The 19,296-nt window shown below is 47.2% G+C and overlaps 1 protein-coding gene across 1 annotated transcript in view; it reads right to left on the bottom strand.

The window, feature by feature from the left end:
* The window catches only part of CSTF2 (cleavage stimulation factor subunit 2), a 1,531,011-nt gene that overhangs the window by 1,178,816 nt on the left and 332,899 nt on the right, over window positions 1-19,296 (bottom strand). The window contains exon 4 of the mRNA XM_044057611.1: window positions 10,040-10,176. Coding sequence (XP_043913546.1) covers window positions 10,040-10,176 — 137 coding nt within the window. The remainder of the gene's footprint in view (window positions 1-10,039; window positions 10,177-19,296) is intronic.

Below are 19,296 nucleotides of genomic sequence, written 5' to 3'. Positions count from 1 at the left end.
TCCTTATGCGGTATTTGCTTCCCACATGAAATACAATTATTAACTTTGTCTGACATCGGTCTGAGGCAAGAAAAGTTTCCCCAATGGGGTACTTGGCTTTCAAGAAGACTTCGGTTGCAAAATTTTCATAATTTCAGGAGCTGGCCGACCGGCATTTGTGAACTGCTTCTGCTTCAGGCACCGCGCGGCAAGAAAGACTGAAGAAAATGGCGTTGGCTGGTTCTTTTATACCCCTGTCGCACTGACGTCAGGGAAGAAGCGACGACAACCGACGCCGAACCTAGACTTTGGAATTCGGCCGACCAAGGACCCGCCTGACGGCAGGAGAACCCATCTGTTATGACTGCAGCTGTATGCACGATGAACATCTGAAGAAACAGAAGCCTGATCTGAGGAATCATAATAGACTTCCTGCCTTGGCCTTTTATCTGGCGGGGGATGTGAACCCCTAATCATAGTAAGTAAATCCTCCGCCATCTTGAGTAACTGTTTCTGTGACTTGGGAGCCAGTTCAGAAGAGGCCTGTGTTGCAGTCTTTGATTTAGAAGGAGTCTTTGCCTTTGTCTTTGCCTTTATTAGAAGCTGAGTAGGCCTGAAAACCCCTTCGGAAGCCTGTACCTGCACAGCGGCTCCGGACCCATCTGAAGGAGCATTGTCCGAAGGTCCTGCAATAGAAATATTCAAAGGCCTAGTTGGCTCCTCGTGAGAGTCCGTTTCAGCCATCGGTTCTGAAATGGCCGACGACAGGGGCTGCAAAAGCGCCTCACTGACGACGGCCGAACCTGAAGCTGGCTCCGCTTGTGCGATATCATCACATTTGGACCTCGGAGGCCTGTCTTTATCCTTGCAACGTTTGTGAACTCCGGTAGCCGGAACCGTATCAGAAGACATTTTGTAGTTAAAACGCCTACAGAAGTAATGAAAAGCAAAATCGTACCTTCGTTTAATTGTACGTTGATTGAATCTAGCACAAAACCGACAACTAGCTACGTCGTGGTCAGGGCCTAAGCAAGGACTACAGTAAGAATGAAAATCCTTATGAGGTATTTGCTTCCCACAAGAAATACAATTATTAACTTTTTCTGACATCGGACTGGAGCAAGAAAAAGTTTCCCCAACGGGGTACTTAGCTTTGATTGGAGAAGAAAGTCTTCGGACCGAAGTTTTTTAGAAAACATAGTCAGGAGTCAGCCGACCGGCACATGCGAACTGCTATCACCACACGGCAAGAAAGACTGGAGAAGATGGCATCGGCTGTCAGCTTTGTACTCCTGGCGCTCTGACGTCAGGGAGCATGGTTGAACAGCCGACGCCGGACCCAGACTTTGGGATTCTGGCTGACCGAGGACTGCCTGCTGGCAGGGGAGAACCCTACAGTCATGACTGCAACAGTGAAACACGATGAACATAGTTTCCATTTACTCTTGTAGATTTTCCTGGTAGACGGTTTATGGGCGGCCACCAGGATGGCCTTAACTGAGGAAGATATACCCGGAGTCCTAGCCATTAAGAGAACTGGATCAACCAAGCTGAGAGCTTGAGGTAGTCCAGGTTGGGGGTCTTCAATCCTAAAAGATGAGAGATCAGATCCGGATTGGGATCTAAAATCCATTGAGGATGTACTAGATGAGACCGCAGGTAAGGGAACCAGGTTTGACGAGGCCAGAATGGGGCTATGAGGATAACTCTGCTCCCCAACCGATGAGCTTTCTGCAAGAATTTTGTCATCAATGGAAGAGAAGGATAAGCATACAGAAGACCGGATGGCCAAGCATGAACTAGAACATCTTTGGGGGCTTCCCCTGGTGGGGGAATCAGAGCAAAGAACTCGCTGCACTTTGTGTTCGAAGGCGAGGTGAAGAGATCGCAGCAAAGTTGACCCCATTGGAGGAAGATTTGTTTCGCTACTGCTGGGTTCAGAGACCACTCGTAAGGTGAGAGGATCGTTTGACTTAACCTGTCCGCCAAGATGTTTGACCGACCCGGGATATGCGTTGCTATGAGAAAGCGGTTGGTGGATAACGCCCATTCCCATACTCTCATTGCCTCCCTGCAAAGTGGATATGATCTGGTTCCCCCCCTGTTTATGTATCAGACTACCGACATGTTGTCTGTTTGAAGTGCAATAGTTCCTGGAGGGAGAAGGGGATGGAGAGCCTGCAACGCTAGAAGCACCGCCCTCATCTTCAGGACATTGATATGCAGTGAGGTCTCTGTGAAAGTCCACGTGCCTTGGATGGATCTGCCCATGCAATGCCCCCCCCCACCCGAGGAGAGATGCGTCCATGGTCACAGTGACTTGGGGAGGGGGTATAACAAAGGGGTGGGCCTTCTCGAAGATCTCTGGAGCGGAGCCACCAAAGAAGCGACTCCCTGCAAATCCTGCTGAGGGGAATAGGTGTAGACAGGGGGTGAAAAAGAATGGACCATTGAACTTGTAATGTCCATTGAATGATTCTCATCTTCAGGCGAGCGAAGGGCGACTGATGGCCGCTGCCATGGATCCCAGGGCCCTCAGGAATAGTTCCGCTGGGGGAGCTGACGATTGTAAGATGTCTAGAATGTGAAGGCTTAGACTGCGAAGTCTGTCCGCTGTCAGAAAGACTCTGGATTGAGTAGTATCTATCCTGGCCCCTACGAATTCCAAAATTTGAGTAGGTTGAAATGAGGATTTCTGGTGGTTTATCGTGATCCCTAGGTGGCGGGCTAGGTGCAAGAAGTAGTCCCTGCCTGAGCAGGGTTGATGCCTGGTGGGAGCGGTTAGGAGCCAGTCATCCAGGTACAGAAAGACCTGTATTCCCTGAAGCCTCAGGTGGGCCCCTACAACTGCCATTACCTTGGTGAACACCCTGGGGGTTGTGATGAGACCGAAGGGTAGGACCCTGAACTGATAATGGCTGGCTCCCAGCCGAAAGCGGAGGAACCTTCTGGATCGTCTGTCCATCAGAATGTGGTAGTACGCATATTTGAGGTTTATCGAGCACATCCAGTCGTTCTCCTGCAAAAGTGGGAGAATGGATTGAATAGTGACCATCCGGAATTTTTCTTTGGCGACTGACAGGTTCGGTGCTGACAGGTCGAGAATGGGTTGCAAGTCCCCCATCTTTTTTGGCACCAAAAAGAACCTGGAGTGAAAGCCTGATCCGGATTGTTCGTGGGGGGGTGGGGGTGGGGGGCACGCTGGATGGTTCTTTTTCTTAGCAGCCCTCGAATTTCTGATGCTGCTGCCTCCCTCTGATCGGGTGGAACATCGGGGAGTCTTGTTGATCGGGGAGGATGAGATAGGAAAGGAATTGAATAGCCTCTGGATATGATTCGGAGCATCCAGCGATCAGTCGTAATGGACTCCCAATTTGCTAGGTGTTCCGAGAAGCGCCCCCCCCCCCCGACTGCCTCCAGAGAGGAGCAGTCGGGCAACCCCTCAGGGCTGCTGCGCGGGTCGATCCGAAAAAGGTTCTCTCGACCCAAAATTCTTCGGACCCCCTCTGCCCCTGGGCCGGCATCCACCCTGTCCTCCTTTACCTCTGAAGAGGGATCCGGAGCGAAACGGGATTGTTGAGCTTTCCGGAACCACATCTTCTTCTGTCCTCTTTGGTTCCTGGAGTAGGACCTCTGAGGAGCCGAGAAGCGGATCCCGATGGCAGACGTCTTTCTCGCTCTGGAGGACCGTATCACGGACAGTTTTGCCGAAGAGCGTAGAATCGTCAAAAGGGGCGTTCGTGAAGGACGCCTTGAAGGGTTCCGTAAAATTGCAGAGATGGAGCCAGGCCTGTCTACGTAACACAACGCCCATTCCACTAGCTCTAGCCGCTCCCTCCATAGCATGGGAGAGAAGCCACATAGATGTGTTGGTGATTGACTTGAGAGTGGCCATTCGAGCCGAGAAGGTCTGCTTGTCCTCAGCCAACATGGACTCTGGGGGTGACCCAGCGTACTCTAATCAGGTCCCGCTGGAGCCGAATCATGTGCCATATAATTCAGTGACCTTACAGAGAAGGTCAGTGAAGAGAACATCCGCTTTCCCAAATGGTCCATCATCCGAGACTCCTTGTCTGGAGGATGCACCGAGGAACTCTCCTGTGCTAATTCCTTTTTAGTGGCAGCTGCCACCACCACCATGGCATCCACTGGAGCACCCTTGCTCCAAACTGTCCTGTCCATGGAAGGGCTGGGGATCCTGTCCGGTCTTCTTGGGTATTGGCTCGACAGTGTCTGGCTCCTTTCATGCCCTGGTAGTTATGAGGTCTACCAGGGGGTCGGCAGGAGGGGACACCTAAGAGGTAGATGGGCCTGCGTCAAATGCCTCCAGAAACACAGACTCATCCGAGGAAGGTTTTTGGGCAGACCACCCCCCTTTAATGCGTAACATTTCCATAATGTCTCTGAAGGAGATGTCTTCGGGGGGGTGACCTTGGGGAACCTTCCCCTTTCTCTAAGTCTGTGTCCTCCGTGAGGGACTCGGGCGAGTCCAAGAGCCTCCTCTTGCACTTCCGTTTGTGAGGGACCTCCTCGGGGGGGCTGTCCAAAGAGGCCTGACCAACAATGTCCTGTTCCTCTACGGGAACAATATGGGACATAGGCGCAGGCTGCCCCTGGGGCCGGATGATGGAAGAAAGACTCGTCTGAGTGGGAATGGCGGGTGGATCCGTAGCAACAGCCTGGGGCCTCAAATCCCTCGAAAGGACCCTCTCCACGAAGTCGAATGCCGAGGGGGAACTGCTTTTCCCTTGGATCCGAAAGCATTCCCCTCGGATCTGACGTGCGGATCGGCGCCGAAGGTGACCCGACCGGATCCGAAAGGGTAGTGTGCCCTGACCTTAATGGAGCCAAAGGCCCGCTAACCCCCTCCGGATCCGACGCTCAGCTCACTGCCCCATGAGCTCTGATCCGAAAACGGATCTGACAAACTCGAGGGTACAGTCGGCGCCGAAGTAGGAAACACTGTCGGCGCCGACCCTAGCCCGACTCCGAAGCTAGTCGGATCCGACAGCTCCAAACCCCGAAAGCGGGTCGGAGAAGAAGCAATGGGGGGCGAAAAAAGGTGTTGAGCCCCCCCCCCCAGCGGGGGGGGGGGGGGGCAAGAGCACTGCCATCTAGGCTTGGAGAAATTGACGCATCATCCGGTCCATATCTGCATCTGATAAACTTCTGGTGGATCTAGATGAGGCCAAGGAAGCCAGCCGGGAAGGCCGCCTGGATGACCTCGAGGGTGACCGGGTCTCCTCCTCCGGCTACGGGGAGAAACATGGAGAACGGAGCCGGGAGGGGGAAAGCCCGGAGACCTTAAGGGGAGAGGCAAGCTGTTTAGACGGCGGTGCGGAAGGGGTCGAGTCGGACCATCTCTTGTGACTGCGATGCTTTTCCTCCTCTCTCTCCCTATCCTTTTTATCCTTCTTTCTGCCTTCCCTTTCCTCCTGGGCCAGCGAGCGAGGTTGAGTCTCGGCCAGAGGATCAGGAGCAGCAGGTGGGGCAGACGCGGCTGGCGCCACCGAGGAGGACGAAGCAGAGTCCGGGGGCAAAATGCCCGCCAGAATAAGCTTCGACCTCCTATCTTTCAAAGCCTTGGGGTTGAAGGCTGCACAAATATTGCAGCCCAAGGAGAGGTGATCAACCCCCAGGCACACGACACAGAGTGTGGCCATCTGCTGGGGACAGCTTATGGCCACACACGGTACATTTAGAGAAAATGGCTTTAGGGCCTTCAGCCATTATAGAAAAGGAAAAAAGAAAAATAGGTCCACAAGCACACACCTTCACACACGCAGAGGGGGGAGGGGAATAAATCTAACTTAACCAAAAAGTTAAAAGAACTACACAAAAAAGGCTAGAAAGATAAGAGGAAGTTCACACACACAAAGTTAGAGAAAGTTTGACAGAAATTCAAGATTTAAATGCTACACTCAACAGTACTACGCTCGGAGCTCGTTCAGAGAAGCTTATGGAAGCTGGGGCAAATGAGATCTGAGGGTTAGAGGGAGATGGCAGGGCATTATGGGTAGGGGGTGGAGCTTGGAAAGCTGCCGGCTCGGATCAGATACCCACAGGCTGCTGAGCAAATGAAGTTAACTACCTCAGATCCTGCATTTCTTTACTGTCAGGATCTTCTATATTTGTAACCATTTTCTGCTTTAACAATGACATGAGATACTGTTGATATTTAAGCATGTGAAACTAAAGCTCTTACAGCTAAAGTAGCAGAAGTGCAAACTTTTTTCCCCCATCTGTCCAGAGCTCTGGAATCCCTATTTGAGGGAACAGGATTTTTGGCCGTGGAAGCTTTAACCCCTTTAGGACCCTGAGAAATAGTTTCTGGGTCTACAGCGGGGTTTTTGTAAAGGAATTATGAGAGTCAGGGAGCCTGTAGTACCTGTCTGGCTTTACTGGTGCAGGGGGTAAATAAATCTGGAGACAGACTGGATTCAGAAAAAACATCATCTACAATATCAAGCACAGTGGGGATTAGCTAGGGGCCTGTGCTGAGAAAATAGAAGGAAATCTCTGAGCCTTTTCTTGGATTCTGAGTAATCCTGGCTTTCCAATGGAAATGCTCCCTCATGGTGTGCATGGTTTCCCCAAAAGAGTAATCCTCAGGCGGTGAGGCTGAAGGAATGGACTCTTCAGCATCAGAGTCCTCATAGGGAGGGAGAGAATAGCCCTGGTCAGAAGAAGAATCAAAAGAAATGGAAACCTGATCAGAGGAATCATAATCAGTGTCTTGCCTAGACCATTTGTCAGGAGCGGGATGGGAGCCCCTGATTAAAGTTATAAGGTATTCGGCCATTTTAAGCATCTGTTTCTTTGGCATGGATGCCTGTTCTGGAGAATGATGCACGTGTTTCCTTGTCTTTAATGGTGTTTTTGACTTTGCCTTTGCTGCTGTAGTAGCTTTAATTGTAAGCTGTGAAGGTCTGAAAACACCCTCAGAAGCCGGTGCCTGCTCAGCGGCTCCGGACCCATCTGAGGGTATATTTTCCGTAGGCCTAATACCTTGAGTTTCCACAGGCCTCGGTGTCTCCACGTGGCTTTCTGTTATGGCTTGTGGCTCTAAGATAGTGTGTGTCAGGGGCTGCGAAAGTGCCTCACTGAGAACCGGCGAACCGGTGATTGGCCTAGAAGAGGCTTCGTCATCGGTTTTGGACCTCGGATGCCTGTCTTTTCCTTTGTCCTTGCGTTTTTTATACATTCCGGTTGTCGGTTGTTCCGACGTCATTATGTAATTAAATCTGTGTCCAGAAAGCAAAATCAAACCGACGTTTAATAGTGCGTTTATTGAATCTAGCACAAAACTGACAACTAGTAACGTCGTGGTCAGGGCTTAGGCAAGGAATGCAGTAAGAGTGAAAGTCCTTATGAGGTATTTGCTTCCCACAAGAAATACAATTATTAACTTTTACTGACATCGGTCTGGAGCAAGAAAAAGTTTCCCCAACGGGGTACTTAGCTTTATTGAAAACTTCAGTTCTGAAATTCAATTTTGAAAATCTCAGGAGTCGGCCGACCGGCACTTGCTAACTGCTTTTGCTTCGGGTACCGCGCGGCAAGAAAGACTGAAGAAAATGGCATCGGTTGCAACTTTTATACCCCAGGCGCACTGACGTCAGGGAAGAGGCGACAGCAACCGACGCCGGACCAAGACGTTGGAACTCAGACCAACTACGGGTCGCCTGCCAGCAGGATAACCCAAGTGTAATGACTGCAACAGTGAAACACGATGAACATCTCCCTGTTTTGGAAGTGGAGGAAGTCCACCATTTAGATCTCTGCATTTCCTGTGGCTGCTGTCGGGGGGGGGGGGGTCTTCTTCCACGGGTTCCGGGCTGTGCTGACCTGGTGGGAGCAGGAAAGGACCAGTGCTTGGAGGGACATTGCCTGCTGAACTTAGGTGGCTGGACCTGTAAGAAGTCCTTAACTGTCTGCACAGATTTTGCTTTTTCTTCCATTTTTTTAAGACCTCTTCAGCCTTAGTGCCAAACAAGTTGTCTTTGTGCAAGGGGGCAACCAACAATTTAGATTTAACATGGTCTGGTAAGGGCTGTTCCTTAAGCCATGCATGTCTTCTAAGTACAGAACTAATGACTGCTGCCCTGCAAGAAGCTTCTAGAGCATCAAAACCACAGTGCAAGGTGTGTTTAGTTACTTGACTGGCAGAATGCTTTAACTCTTGTAACTCTTTAGATTCTGCACAAGCAGGAAAGGAAGACATTTTTGTTTGAAGAGTTCCAGGGTATGTTGCTGAAATTTTAGCATATGGAACTGGCAATTTACTGCTCTGATAGCAAGAGTAGCAGGGGTGTATACTTTTTTTACCCCATCTGTCTAGTGCTCGGGAATTCCTATCTGAGGGAGTGGGGATTCTTAGCAGAGGTTGCTTTAATTTCTTTAGGCCCTTGAGAAATTACCTCAGGGTCAGCAGTAGGACTCTTAAAAAGAAATTTGTGAGAGTCAGGGTCTCTTTAATACCAGTCTGGTTTACTTGGTGCAAGAGGGAGGGTGTCAGGAGTCAAACTGGATTCCAGGAAAACATCCTCCACAACATCCAGGACTGGGGGAATGGCCAGGGGTCTGTGCTGTGGAAGATCGAAGAATTTCCCCAGTCTCTTTTTAGACTGAGGGTAGTCCTGCCTTTCCCATTGGAAATGCTCCCTTAAGGTATGAAGGGTTTCCCCAAAGGAAAAGTCCTCTAGGGGAGAGGCCGAAGGAATGGAATCCTCTGCATCAGAATCCTTATAAGCAGAGAGGGGTTGCATGTTTTCATATTCAGATGCATCAGATTCAGACTCCTGTTCAGACAAAACTACAGGGTACAGATTTCTTTTTCTTTTGGAAGGGGTAGCTTGGCTTCCCCTGATCAGCATGATAAGGTCTCCCGCCATTTTAAGCATTTGAGACTCAGGCAAGGAAGCAGGTGCCTGAGATTGGGTAGTCAGTTTCTTGGGTGTAGTTCATACCCTGGGCCTAAGAAACTCAGTAGTTTTCAAAAGAACGGTAGATGTGAAAGAAGTCGTCTGTCTATGTCGAGAATCAGTAGTGCGAAAAACTTCCAAGGAAGCCGGTGCCTGCTCAGCGGCTCAGGACCCATCCAAGGGAGAGACAACCACAGGATCCTTAGTCGAAGAGTCTTGCGGCATATCAGACTCTGAAAGGGTCTCAGTAGCGGCCTGCGAATCCACAGAAGTGGGCATCAGGGGCTGCAAAAGCACCTTACCGAGGACCGGAGGACTGATGACTAGCTTAACGGAAGCGTTGTCGGTAGGTATGAACCCCTGCGGTTTGTCTCTGTCTTTATCTTTACATTTTTTTCGGAAGATCTGCTGTCGGATGGGTTATCGAAGCCATATCGGAATTTGAGGACTGTAAGCGAAAATATCTAGCTACAATAAGGGCCCGGCCATGTACAGTTCTGGTGTTGAACAAAGCACAGAAACGACAGCGGGGGACGTCGTGGTCCGGGCCTAAGCAAGTGACGCAGTAAGAATGAAAGTCTCAGTATGGTATTTGCTTTCCACAGGCATGACAATTGTTAACTTTTTCTGACATTGGTTAGTGCAAGAAAAAAGGATCCCCAATGGGGTACTTCGCTTTAGAAGACTTCAGCTTCAATTCGGAAGATGAAACTCAAGTAGCAGCCAACTGGCACTCGTGCAAACTGCTTCTGCTTTGGGCTCCGCAGCAAGAAAGACTGATGTAATGGCATCGGCTGCCTTACTTTATACTAATGATGACCTGATGTCAGTCCTGAAGCGACAGCAACCGATGCAGAAATACTAAGCCTCTGGTATTCGGGCCGGCAGAGGGCTACCTTGGCAGGGGATAACCCAAATGTGATGACTGCAACAGTGAAACATGAAGAACATCACTGCATCACAACTCCATGTTAAGGCACACTGTCAAAATACAAAACCAGTGTTTATCCCTTTCCAAATATACACTTTATTGAAATTTTGCTTTATGTCACACAAAGACCAAAGGTTACAAAGGTGTTTTCTGTGATTCTCCAAGACAGGGCAAATTCTTCTGCTCCTATACTTTGAAAATTTACCTTCATCTGCTTCATTAGTTCAAACATTTGTTCTGGTGGAAGGCTGGCAACAGCACGGCTAATGGATTCAGGAGCATCTTCAGCTGGTACATGGTCACCATATGGCGATTCAATGACTGGGGCCCCAGTACCCAGACCTGTTAACAGAAAGTGCAGCACATTATGCAGCAGTACAACATCAGCACTAATACATCTCTAGGACAACAAAGCTGTTACTATACACTAGGCGTTACTTTTGCAGCACTAAACAAATGAAACAAAAACTACCTTGGTAGAAATTAATGGCACCAAAACACATATGAAGTAAAGATGACTGTTATAGTCTTCATGAGGAGAAAAGGTAACAGATTTCAAAAATGTATGCAAATGACTTAGGGTAATTCTTATGATACAAGAACAATCGTCAGTTTTCCCATGTACCATCTGCAGCTTATTCATTACATGAGTCAAATGGTCTTCATCTGCTATCAATATAGTACAGTTTTGTACCTACCATAAATGTAGATGTTCGAAGATCCACATTGCTGCAGTCATAACCTGTGGGTAGTCCGCTGTCATCGGTCGGCCCGAATACCAAAGTATTAGGCTGGCGTCGGTCATGGGCGCTCAGATCTGACGTCAGAGCGTCATGGTATTAAAGCGCATGACCGACGTCATATCCTCAGTCTTTTCTTGCCCCAGATGTCAGAAGGCCATAAAAAGAAAGGCCACAGCCAAAAATGGAAAAACCTATGTACAAACCACCTCTACCACCCAAACCATACAACCACTCCAAACTACAGAGGGGAAGGAGGGAGGGTAAATTGGACTGCAGCAATGTGGATCTTCGAACATCTACATTTATGGTAGGTACAAAACTGTACTATGTTCTTCATCTCACATTGCTGCAGTCATAACCTGTGGGTAGAATCCCAAAGCAAAGGTAAAGGGAGGCTGGCAAAATCATAAAGCATTGGGAGCTGCTAACATGCCCTGTAAGACTGCAGTGGCAAATCCAGCCCTAGATTTGGAATAAAGAGGGAGATGGTAATGTTTAGAAAAAGTGTGCACTGAACTCCAAGTAGCTGCTTCCAAAATATCTTTAGTAGCTACACCCTTAAAAGGCAGTAGAAGTGGCAGTAGCCCTAGTGGAATGAGGTCTGATTCCAGCCGGAATCTCCTTACCATGATTAGAATAACAAAAAGTAATACAATGGCCAATCCACTTAGAAATAGTTTGTTTTGTAACAGGTTTCCCTGTGAGGTCAAAGCAAAAGAAACAAATAACTGTTGAGACTGTCTGAACCCTTTAGTCCTGCTCAAATAATAACGCAACTGCCTGTGAATATCCAAAGTGTGCAAAATTTTCTCCCCTTTATTTTGGGGATCAGCATAAAAAGTAGGCAAATGAATAGATTGGTTCAAGGCCACATTTGAAACCACTTTAGGCATAAAAGTAGGGTTAGTGCAGAGATACCCTATCCTTATGAAAAATCAGGAAGGGTTCAACTGCCATTAGAGCTTGTAATTCAGAAACCCTTCTAGCAGATGTAATGGCCAACAAAAAAGCAGTCTTCCAAGACAAAAACTTTAACTCAGACGTAGCTGCAGGTTCAAAAGGAGGTAAAGTAAGCTTTTCCAACACAAAATTGAGATCCCAGGAAGGAGTAGGAGCTCTACTGGGGTCTTATGTTCTTTGCCCTCTAAGGAATTGCTTAAACAAAGGATGAGAGAATAATGGTGGGTCACAGTCATAGTGAGCAGAAATGGCTGCAGCATGAACTTTCACAGAGGAGAGAGACAAACCCTTGTCTAATAATTCCGTAAGATATTGAAGAGAAACACTCAAATCAGGCCTGGAAACATCAAAGCTCTTTGCTTTGCTCCAAATAAAAAATCTCCTCCATTTATCAGCATAAACTTTCCTTGTACTAGGCCTTCTGGCCTCCAAAATAACATTCAAAACTTGTTGAGGAAGCTGCGACCCTCCAGGTTCTAGAACAGAATATGCCAGGCTGTTAGATGCAGGGACTGAATCCTGACATTGAGGAAATGATTGCCTGCCTGAGACAAAAGGTGTGGAATTGAAGGCAAAGGCCAAGGAGGTTCCCGTACTAAACTCCTCAGCAGAGGGTACCAGTGCTGTCGAGGCCAATCTGGAGCTATTAGAATCGTGGAGGGCTTGTCTTGTCTGACCTTCAAGAGCACCTTGGGAAGGAGAGGCAGAGGAGGAAAGGCATAGACGTGAAGATTGCTCCAACTGAATGATAGAGCATCCACTTTCCAAGCTGTTGGATGAAACATCTTTGTGCAAAACTTTGGCAACTGGAAATTTAGTGGAGAAGCGAACAGATCTATGTCTGGAGTCCCCCATATCACTATCAACTGTCGAAATACATGAGGATCCAATTTCCACTCGTGGGGATCCACCATCTGTCTGCTCAAAATATCTGCTAAGGAGTTCTGTGCTCCTGGCAGAAACCTTGCCTGAAGAGTGAGGTGCAAACTGAGAGCAGTCTCCCACAAAATCATAGCTTGCCTGCAAAGAGGGTACGAATGGGTTCCCCCTTGCTTGTTGATGTACCTCATGACAGTTGTGTTGTCTGTTTGAATCAACACTTGTCCTGGGTGAAGTAGATCCTTGAAAGCCATCAATGCAAATTGGACTGCTAACATCTCCTTCAAGTTGATATGTAAATGTTGAAGTCTGGCAGGCCACGTGTCTTGAACCCATTTTCCATTGAGGTGAGCTCCCCAAGCCTTGTCCGAGGCATCTGTCGTTAAGATCTGACTCGCCTCTGGTCGGGTCACAGAGAGTCCCTTGTTTAGGTGACATTCCTGAGCCCACCACAAAAATTCCTTTTGAATGCAAGGTATTATCTGAATGACAGTGTCCAGATCGTGGCAGTGTTGTCCATACATTTTTGAGATACCATTGTAGCTTCCTCATATGCAGTCTGGCATTGGGAAGCACCAGAATACAAGATGCCATGAACCCCAAAGGCTTGAAGGACTGTCCTTGCAGTCAGCCTGGACCGTAGAGACAATTGTTGGAAGTAAAGTGTAAGGTTTCTCTGTTTGTCCAGGGTCAAAAGGCCATCTGGGAAGCTGTACTCAGTCTCACACCCAGAAAGCACATTTCCTGAGAGGGTACTAGACTGGACTTTGTTTCGTTCACAGAATACCCTAGGCACCTTAACACTGCCATAACATACTGTAGATGGTGAAGTAGCTTGTTTTTGTCTTGAGCAAGAATCAGGCAATCGTCCAAATAAGGGTAAATTTGTATTCCTCTTAACCTTAAGAAGGCTATTACTGGAGCCAGAACCTTTGTAAATACCCTGGGCGCAGTAGATAAGCCAAAGGGCAATGCAGAGAACTGATAATGTAAAGTCCCAGCCCGAAAACGCAGGAACCTCCTGCAACTGGGCCTGATAGGAACATGAAGATAAGCCTCTTTGAGATCCAGAGTTACCATCCAGTGATCTTTGCCCAACAGAGGCAGAAGTTGGTGCAACGTCAACATTTTGAATTTTGGAATGTCCAGGTATGTGTTGAGGATAGATAAATCCAAAATTGGCCTCCAAGTGTTTCCTTTCTTTGGTACGAGAAACAGGCGAGAATAAAATCCCAGGCCCACTTCTGACGGAGGGACCTGCTGTATAGCCCCCATTTGAAGAAGCAAAGAAATCTGTTTGTGAGCCTCTACCCTTTGCTGAGGAGGAACGTCTGGCATGCCTTTGAAAGGAGGCAATGTGTGGAAATAAAACTTGTAGCCTCGGTCTATAATGTCCAACACCCATTTGTCCTGGGTGACTAAAAGCCAGTTTTGCTTGAAGAGTGCCAACTTTCCCCCCAAAGGAGCTGCCAGACAGGAAGGATCTGGCAGCTGAAGATGCAGGTCATTGGGCCTGTTTACGAAAGGACTGGCCCCTGCCCTCACCTGTAGATTGTGCAGGGGAACTCCACGTTCTAGGCCTGAAAGTACCCTGAGCTCTGCTCCTACCACGTCTAGATCTATCCCTAGACTGTAAATCAGAAGAAGGATAAGCCCATCCCTTAGTAGGCCAATTTCTGCTAAACTTAGGGGACTGCACCTGCAAAAAATCTTTAACAGTCTGCATAGATTTAGCCTTGTCTTCCATTTTCTTTAAGACAGACTCTACAGGAGTACCAAACAAAACTTCAGACTGCAAAGGAGCATCCAAAATTCTAGCTTTAACATGCTCTGACAAGTTCTGATCCTTAAGCCAGGCGTGCCTGCAAATAACTGATCCAGTGGCAGCCACCCTGGAAGAAGCCTGTAAAGCATCGAAACCACACTGCAAAGAATGCTTACCCACCTGATCAGAAGCATGAACCAAATCCTGTAATTCCTTACACTCTATGCCCTCTGCCAAAGCATCTACCTTAGACTTTAATTGAGTAAGGAGAAAATTCTGGTACTTCACCATATGAAACTGGCAATTCAAAGCCCTCGTTGCTAGAGTGGAAGAGGTATACACTTTTTTACCCCACCTATCCAAAGCTCTAGAATCTTTATCCATAGGAACTGGATTCTTTACAACAGAAGCCCTGACCCCCTTAGGTCCCTGGCTAATAGTTTCTGGGTCAGCCCTTGGGCTCTTATACAGATATTTATGAGCCTCTGGCACTTTGTAATACCTATCTGGCTTAACAGGCGCAGGAGGCAAAGAGTCTGGATTAAGAGAGGCCTCAGAGAAAACATCCTGAACAACATCCAAAACAGGAGGTATAGCCAAAGGCCGATGTTGTGGTAAAAACAAAAATTCCCTAAGCCTCTTTCGGGAATCTGAGAAATCCTGACCTTCCCATTTAAAATGCTCCCTCATAGAATGCAGGGTTTCTGAAAAAGAAAAATCCTCTGGAGGGGAAGCAGAAGGACTGGAATCCTCTGCGTCTGAATCAGAATAAGGAGGAAAATCCTGAATGCCTTCAGCCGAAGATTCTGAGTAATCTGAAGCCTGTTCCAAACTTTCCACCTCTGGCTCCACCCTAGGCCTCTTACCTGGAGGGGGCATAGAACCCCTGATTAAGGAAATCAAATCTTCTGCCATTTTAAGCATGTGTTTTTTAGGCACAGAACCTGCAGAACTAGGACTGACACCTGAGGAAGGCAAACCAGGCCTGACCTTGGAAGGTACCCTAGAGACAGAAGAAGGCCTAACCACCTTAGGCAAAGAGGGGAGTACAGCAACCTGAGAGGCCCCCTCAGCCTGACCCGACTCCTGAGAGGCCACATCTTGCAAAATTAACGGCTCCCCCTGAGACTCAACTGAAACCTCGGCTGGATCTACAGATTCCACCGTAGTTTCTAAAGAACCGGCGTCCGGAACGGACGACACATCCTGCTTGGACCTTAACGACTTTTCCTTGCGCTTCTTAGCGGTAGCGGGCGTCGGAGGATCCGACGGCATATTGTAATTACACCGCTTACCGAAGACAAGCCTAGCGCAATCTAACCTACGTTTAATGGAGCGCTTATTAAATCTAGCACAGAAGCGACACCCGACTACGTTGTACTCAGGCCCCAAACAAGGAATACAGAGAGAGTGGTAATCCCTATGCGGTATCTGTTTCCCACAAGAAATACAATTATTCACTTTTTCTGACATCCGGAATTAACTGAGGCAAGAAAAAACAAAAATATTCCCCAACGGGGTACTTAGCCCAACTTGGTTTCGGTCTGAAACTCAGAATACGAAAATTTCAGAACGCCGAACGGCACTTGCAAACGCTGCTTCTGCTTCGGACCATGCGGCAAAAAAGACTGAGGATATGACGTCGGTCATGCGCTTTAATACCATGACGCTCTGACGTCAGATCTGAGCGCCCATGACAGATGCCAGCCTAATACTTTGGTATTCAGGCCGACCGAGGACAGCGGACTACCCATAGGTTATGACTGCAGCAATGTGAGATGAAGAACATCTACAATTTTCTATATGTCTGGAAACCTACATACTGGGTAACGTTCAAATCAGCATACAGTTCTCAGGGTGAAAACTGTTTATCCATACCCTATTTAAATGGCATTAGTTGAATGAAGAGTTTTTGACTCTAAAGTGAAGCTTTCTCTAAGCTTTCAAGCAAAATCTAACTGGAGGTGTGTAGATGTATCCACACCATTAAATAAAACAATGAAGTTTGGAAACTTCACTCAGATCAATTAGTTGCAATAAAAATGGCTTTGCTGTAACAGTTGCTCATTTGTGGACTACACTATATCGAGTTAGTGCATTCTCATGTTTAGGACATCTGATTTAAGTAAACATCAAATCATTAAAAGCATGAAAATACACTTGAGACACTAACTAGGAGTTTTAAAAAAGATCTGGAAACCAAATTCCATAAAGAAAGTCAGGATGGAGGCAGTTCTGAGGAATGGAATGAAATAGTACAAGAATAATATCAGAACACAACTGAAGGTCCCTTCGTGGTAAAAATGAAGAATGCACAATTCACCACCATTACAGCCTTAGAATTAACTACCCAGGAAGTCTGTTCACATATCCTGCATGGCTCCTGCAATTTTCTCTGAAGAAAGTGGACTATTTTAGATGGTTACCCTTCTCACGCAAAGTACAGTTTTGTACCTACCATAAATGTAGATGTTCGAGGATCCCATTGCTGCAGTCCTTACTATTGGGTATAGTCCGCATCCAGTCGGCCCGAATACCAGAGTATAAGGCTGACGTCGGTCAAGGCGCATTAGACTGACGTCAGTACGTCAGGGTACTAATGCGCATGACCGACGTCATATCCTCAGTCTTTTCTTGCCCCAGATGTCAGAAGACCCTAAAAAGACAAGGCCCAAAATACCTGCACCAAAAATAGGTACAATATATACAAGAATATATACAAAAAATATAAGCATGTAACCTCACCTACACAACCACCCCTAAAAACAGAGGGGAAGGAGGGAGGGGAAATTGGACTGCAGCAATGGGATCCTCGAACATCTACATTTATGGTAGGTACAAAACTGTACTATGTTCTTCGTTCCCCATTGCTGCAGTCCTTACTATTGGGTAGAATCCCAAAGCAGAGGTAAGGGAGGCTGGCAAATCATAAAGAAGCAGGAGCTGACAACATGCCTTGCAAAACAGCTGTGGCAAAACCAGCCCTAGACTTAGAGTAGATAGGAAGGTGATAATGCTTAGAGAAAGTATGCACTGAACTCCAAGTAGCTGCTTCCAAAATTTCCTTAGTTGCCACCCCCCTTAGAAATGCTGTTGAAGTGGCAGTAGCCCTAGTGGAATGAGGCCTAATCCCAGCTGGAATCTCCTTGCCATGATGGGAATAACAAAATGCAATGCAAAAGCCAATCCACCTAGAAATAGTTTGTTTTGACACAGGCTTGCCCTGTGAACTCAAAGCAAAAGAAACAAACAACTGCTGAGACTGCCTAAAATCCTTAGTCCTGCTTAAATAATAACGCAATTGCCTGTGTACATCTAAAGTGTGCAAAATCTTTTCCCCTTTATTTTGGGGGTCTGCATAAAAGTAGGCAAATGAATAGTTTGGTTTAAAGCCACACTAGAAACCACCTTAGGCATAAAGGAAGGATTAGTACGTAATGATACCCTATCCTTATGGAAAATCAAAATGGCTCTACTGCCATAAGGGCCTGCAACTCAGACACCCTTCTTGCAGAAGTAATAGCCAACAGAAAAGCAGTCTTCCATGACAAGTATTTCAATTCAGCAGTAGCCGCAGGCTCAAAAGGTTGTAGAGTAAGTTTTTCCAACACAAAATTGAGATCCCAAGCAGGAGTAGGAGCTCTACGGGGGTCTTATATTCTTTGCCCCTCTAAGAAACTGCTTGAACAAAGGATGCGAAAACAATGGTGGGTCACAGTCATAGTGAGCTGAAATTGCTGCAGCATGAATCTTAATGGAAGAGAAGGACAAACCTTTGTCCAATAACTCAGTAAGGTATTGAAGAGCCACACTCAAATTTGGCTCAGAAACCTGCAAATTCTTTGCTGTACTCCAAAATAAAAATCTCTTCCATTTTTCTGTACACTTTCCTTGTACTAGGTCTTCTAGCTTCCATAATCACATTTAAAACTTGTTGAGGAAGTTGAGACCTGCTGTGTTTCAACACAGAATATGCCAGGCTGTTAGATGAAGAGAGTGAAGCTTGACATTGAGCAGATGACCATCCTTCTGAGATAACAGATGAGGAATCAGAGGTAAAGGCCATGGAGGCTTCCTTACCAGACTCCGTAGTAGTGGGTACCAGTGTTGCCGAGGCCAATCTGGAGCTATCAAAATCATCCTTGGCCTGTCTTGTCTGACCTTTAATAGTACCTTTGGAAGAAGAGGCAGAGGAGGAAAGGCATACACATGAAGGTTTTTCCAACTGAAAGACAGAGCATCCACTTTCCAAGCTGTGTGATGAAACCCCTTTGTGCAATACTGTGGCAGCTGGTGGTTTAGTGGAGAAGCGAACAGATCTATGTCTGGAGTTCCCCATGACACTGTCAATTTTGAAATACATGAAGATCCAGTTTCCACTGTGGGGATCCATGATTTGTCTGCTTAACACATCTGCTAAGGAGTTCTGTGCTCCCGGCAGAAACCTTGCCTGAAGAGTTAGTTGCAAGCTTAGCAGTCTCCCATAAAATCATTGCTTGCCTGCATAGAGGATAAGAATGTGTTCCCCTTGCTTGTTGATGTACCACATGACAGTTGTGTTGTCTGTTAGAATCAACACCTGCCCTGGAAGAAGTAACTCCTTGAAAGCCATTAATGCAAACTGGACTGCTAACATCTCCTTCATGTTGATATGTAGATGCTGTAGTCTGGCAGGCCACTTGTCTTGTATCCACTTTCCATTTAGATGAGCTCCCAAGCAATGTCCGAGGCATCTGTCGTTAAAATCTGACTCGCCTCTGGCCGGGTCACAGAGAGTCCCTTGTTTAGGTGACATTCCTGAGCCCACCACAAAATTCTTTTTGAAGGCAAGGTATTATTTGAATGACAGTGTCCAAATCCTGGCAGTGCTGTGTCCAGACATTTTGAGATACCATTGTAGCTTCCTCATATGCAGTTTGGCATTGGGAAGCACCAGAATACAAGATGCCATGAACCCTAATGCTTGAAGGACTGTCCTTGCAGTCAGCACGGACTGATGAGATAGTTGATGGAAGTAAAGTGATAGACTCTTTTGTTTGTCCGGGGTTAAAAGGCCATCTGGGCTGCTGTATTCAGTCTCACACCCAGAAAGCACATGTCTTGAGAGGGTACTAG

This window comes from Protopterus annectens, chromosome 15.part0, assembly GCF_019279795.1.
Source record: "Protopterus annectens isolate FY-2018-M chromosome 15.part0, PAN1.0, whole genome shotgun sequence".
Lineage (NCBI taxonomy): Eukaryota > Metazoa > Chordata > Ceratodontiformes > Protopteridae > Protopterus > Protopterus annectens.
The sequence above is the reverse complement of the archived record's forward strand: the minus strand, read 5'-3'. Positions and strand labels throughout refer to the sequence as shown.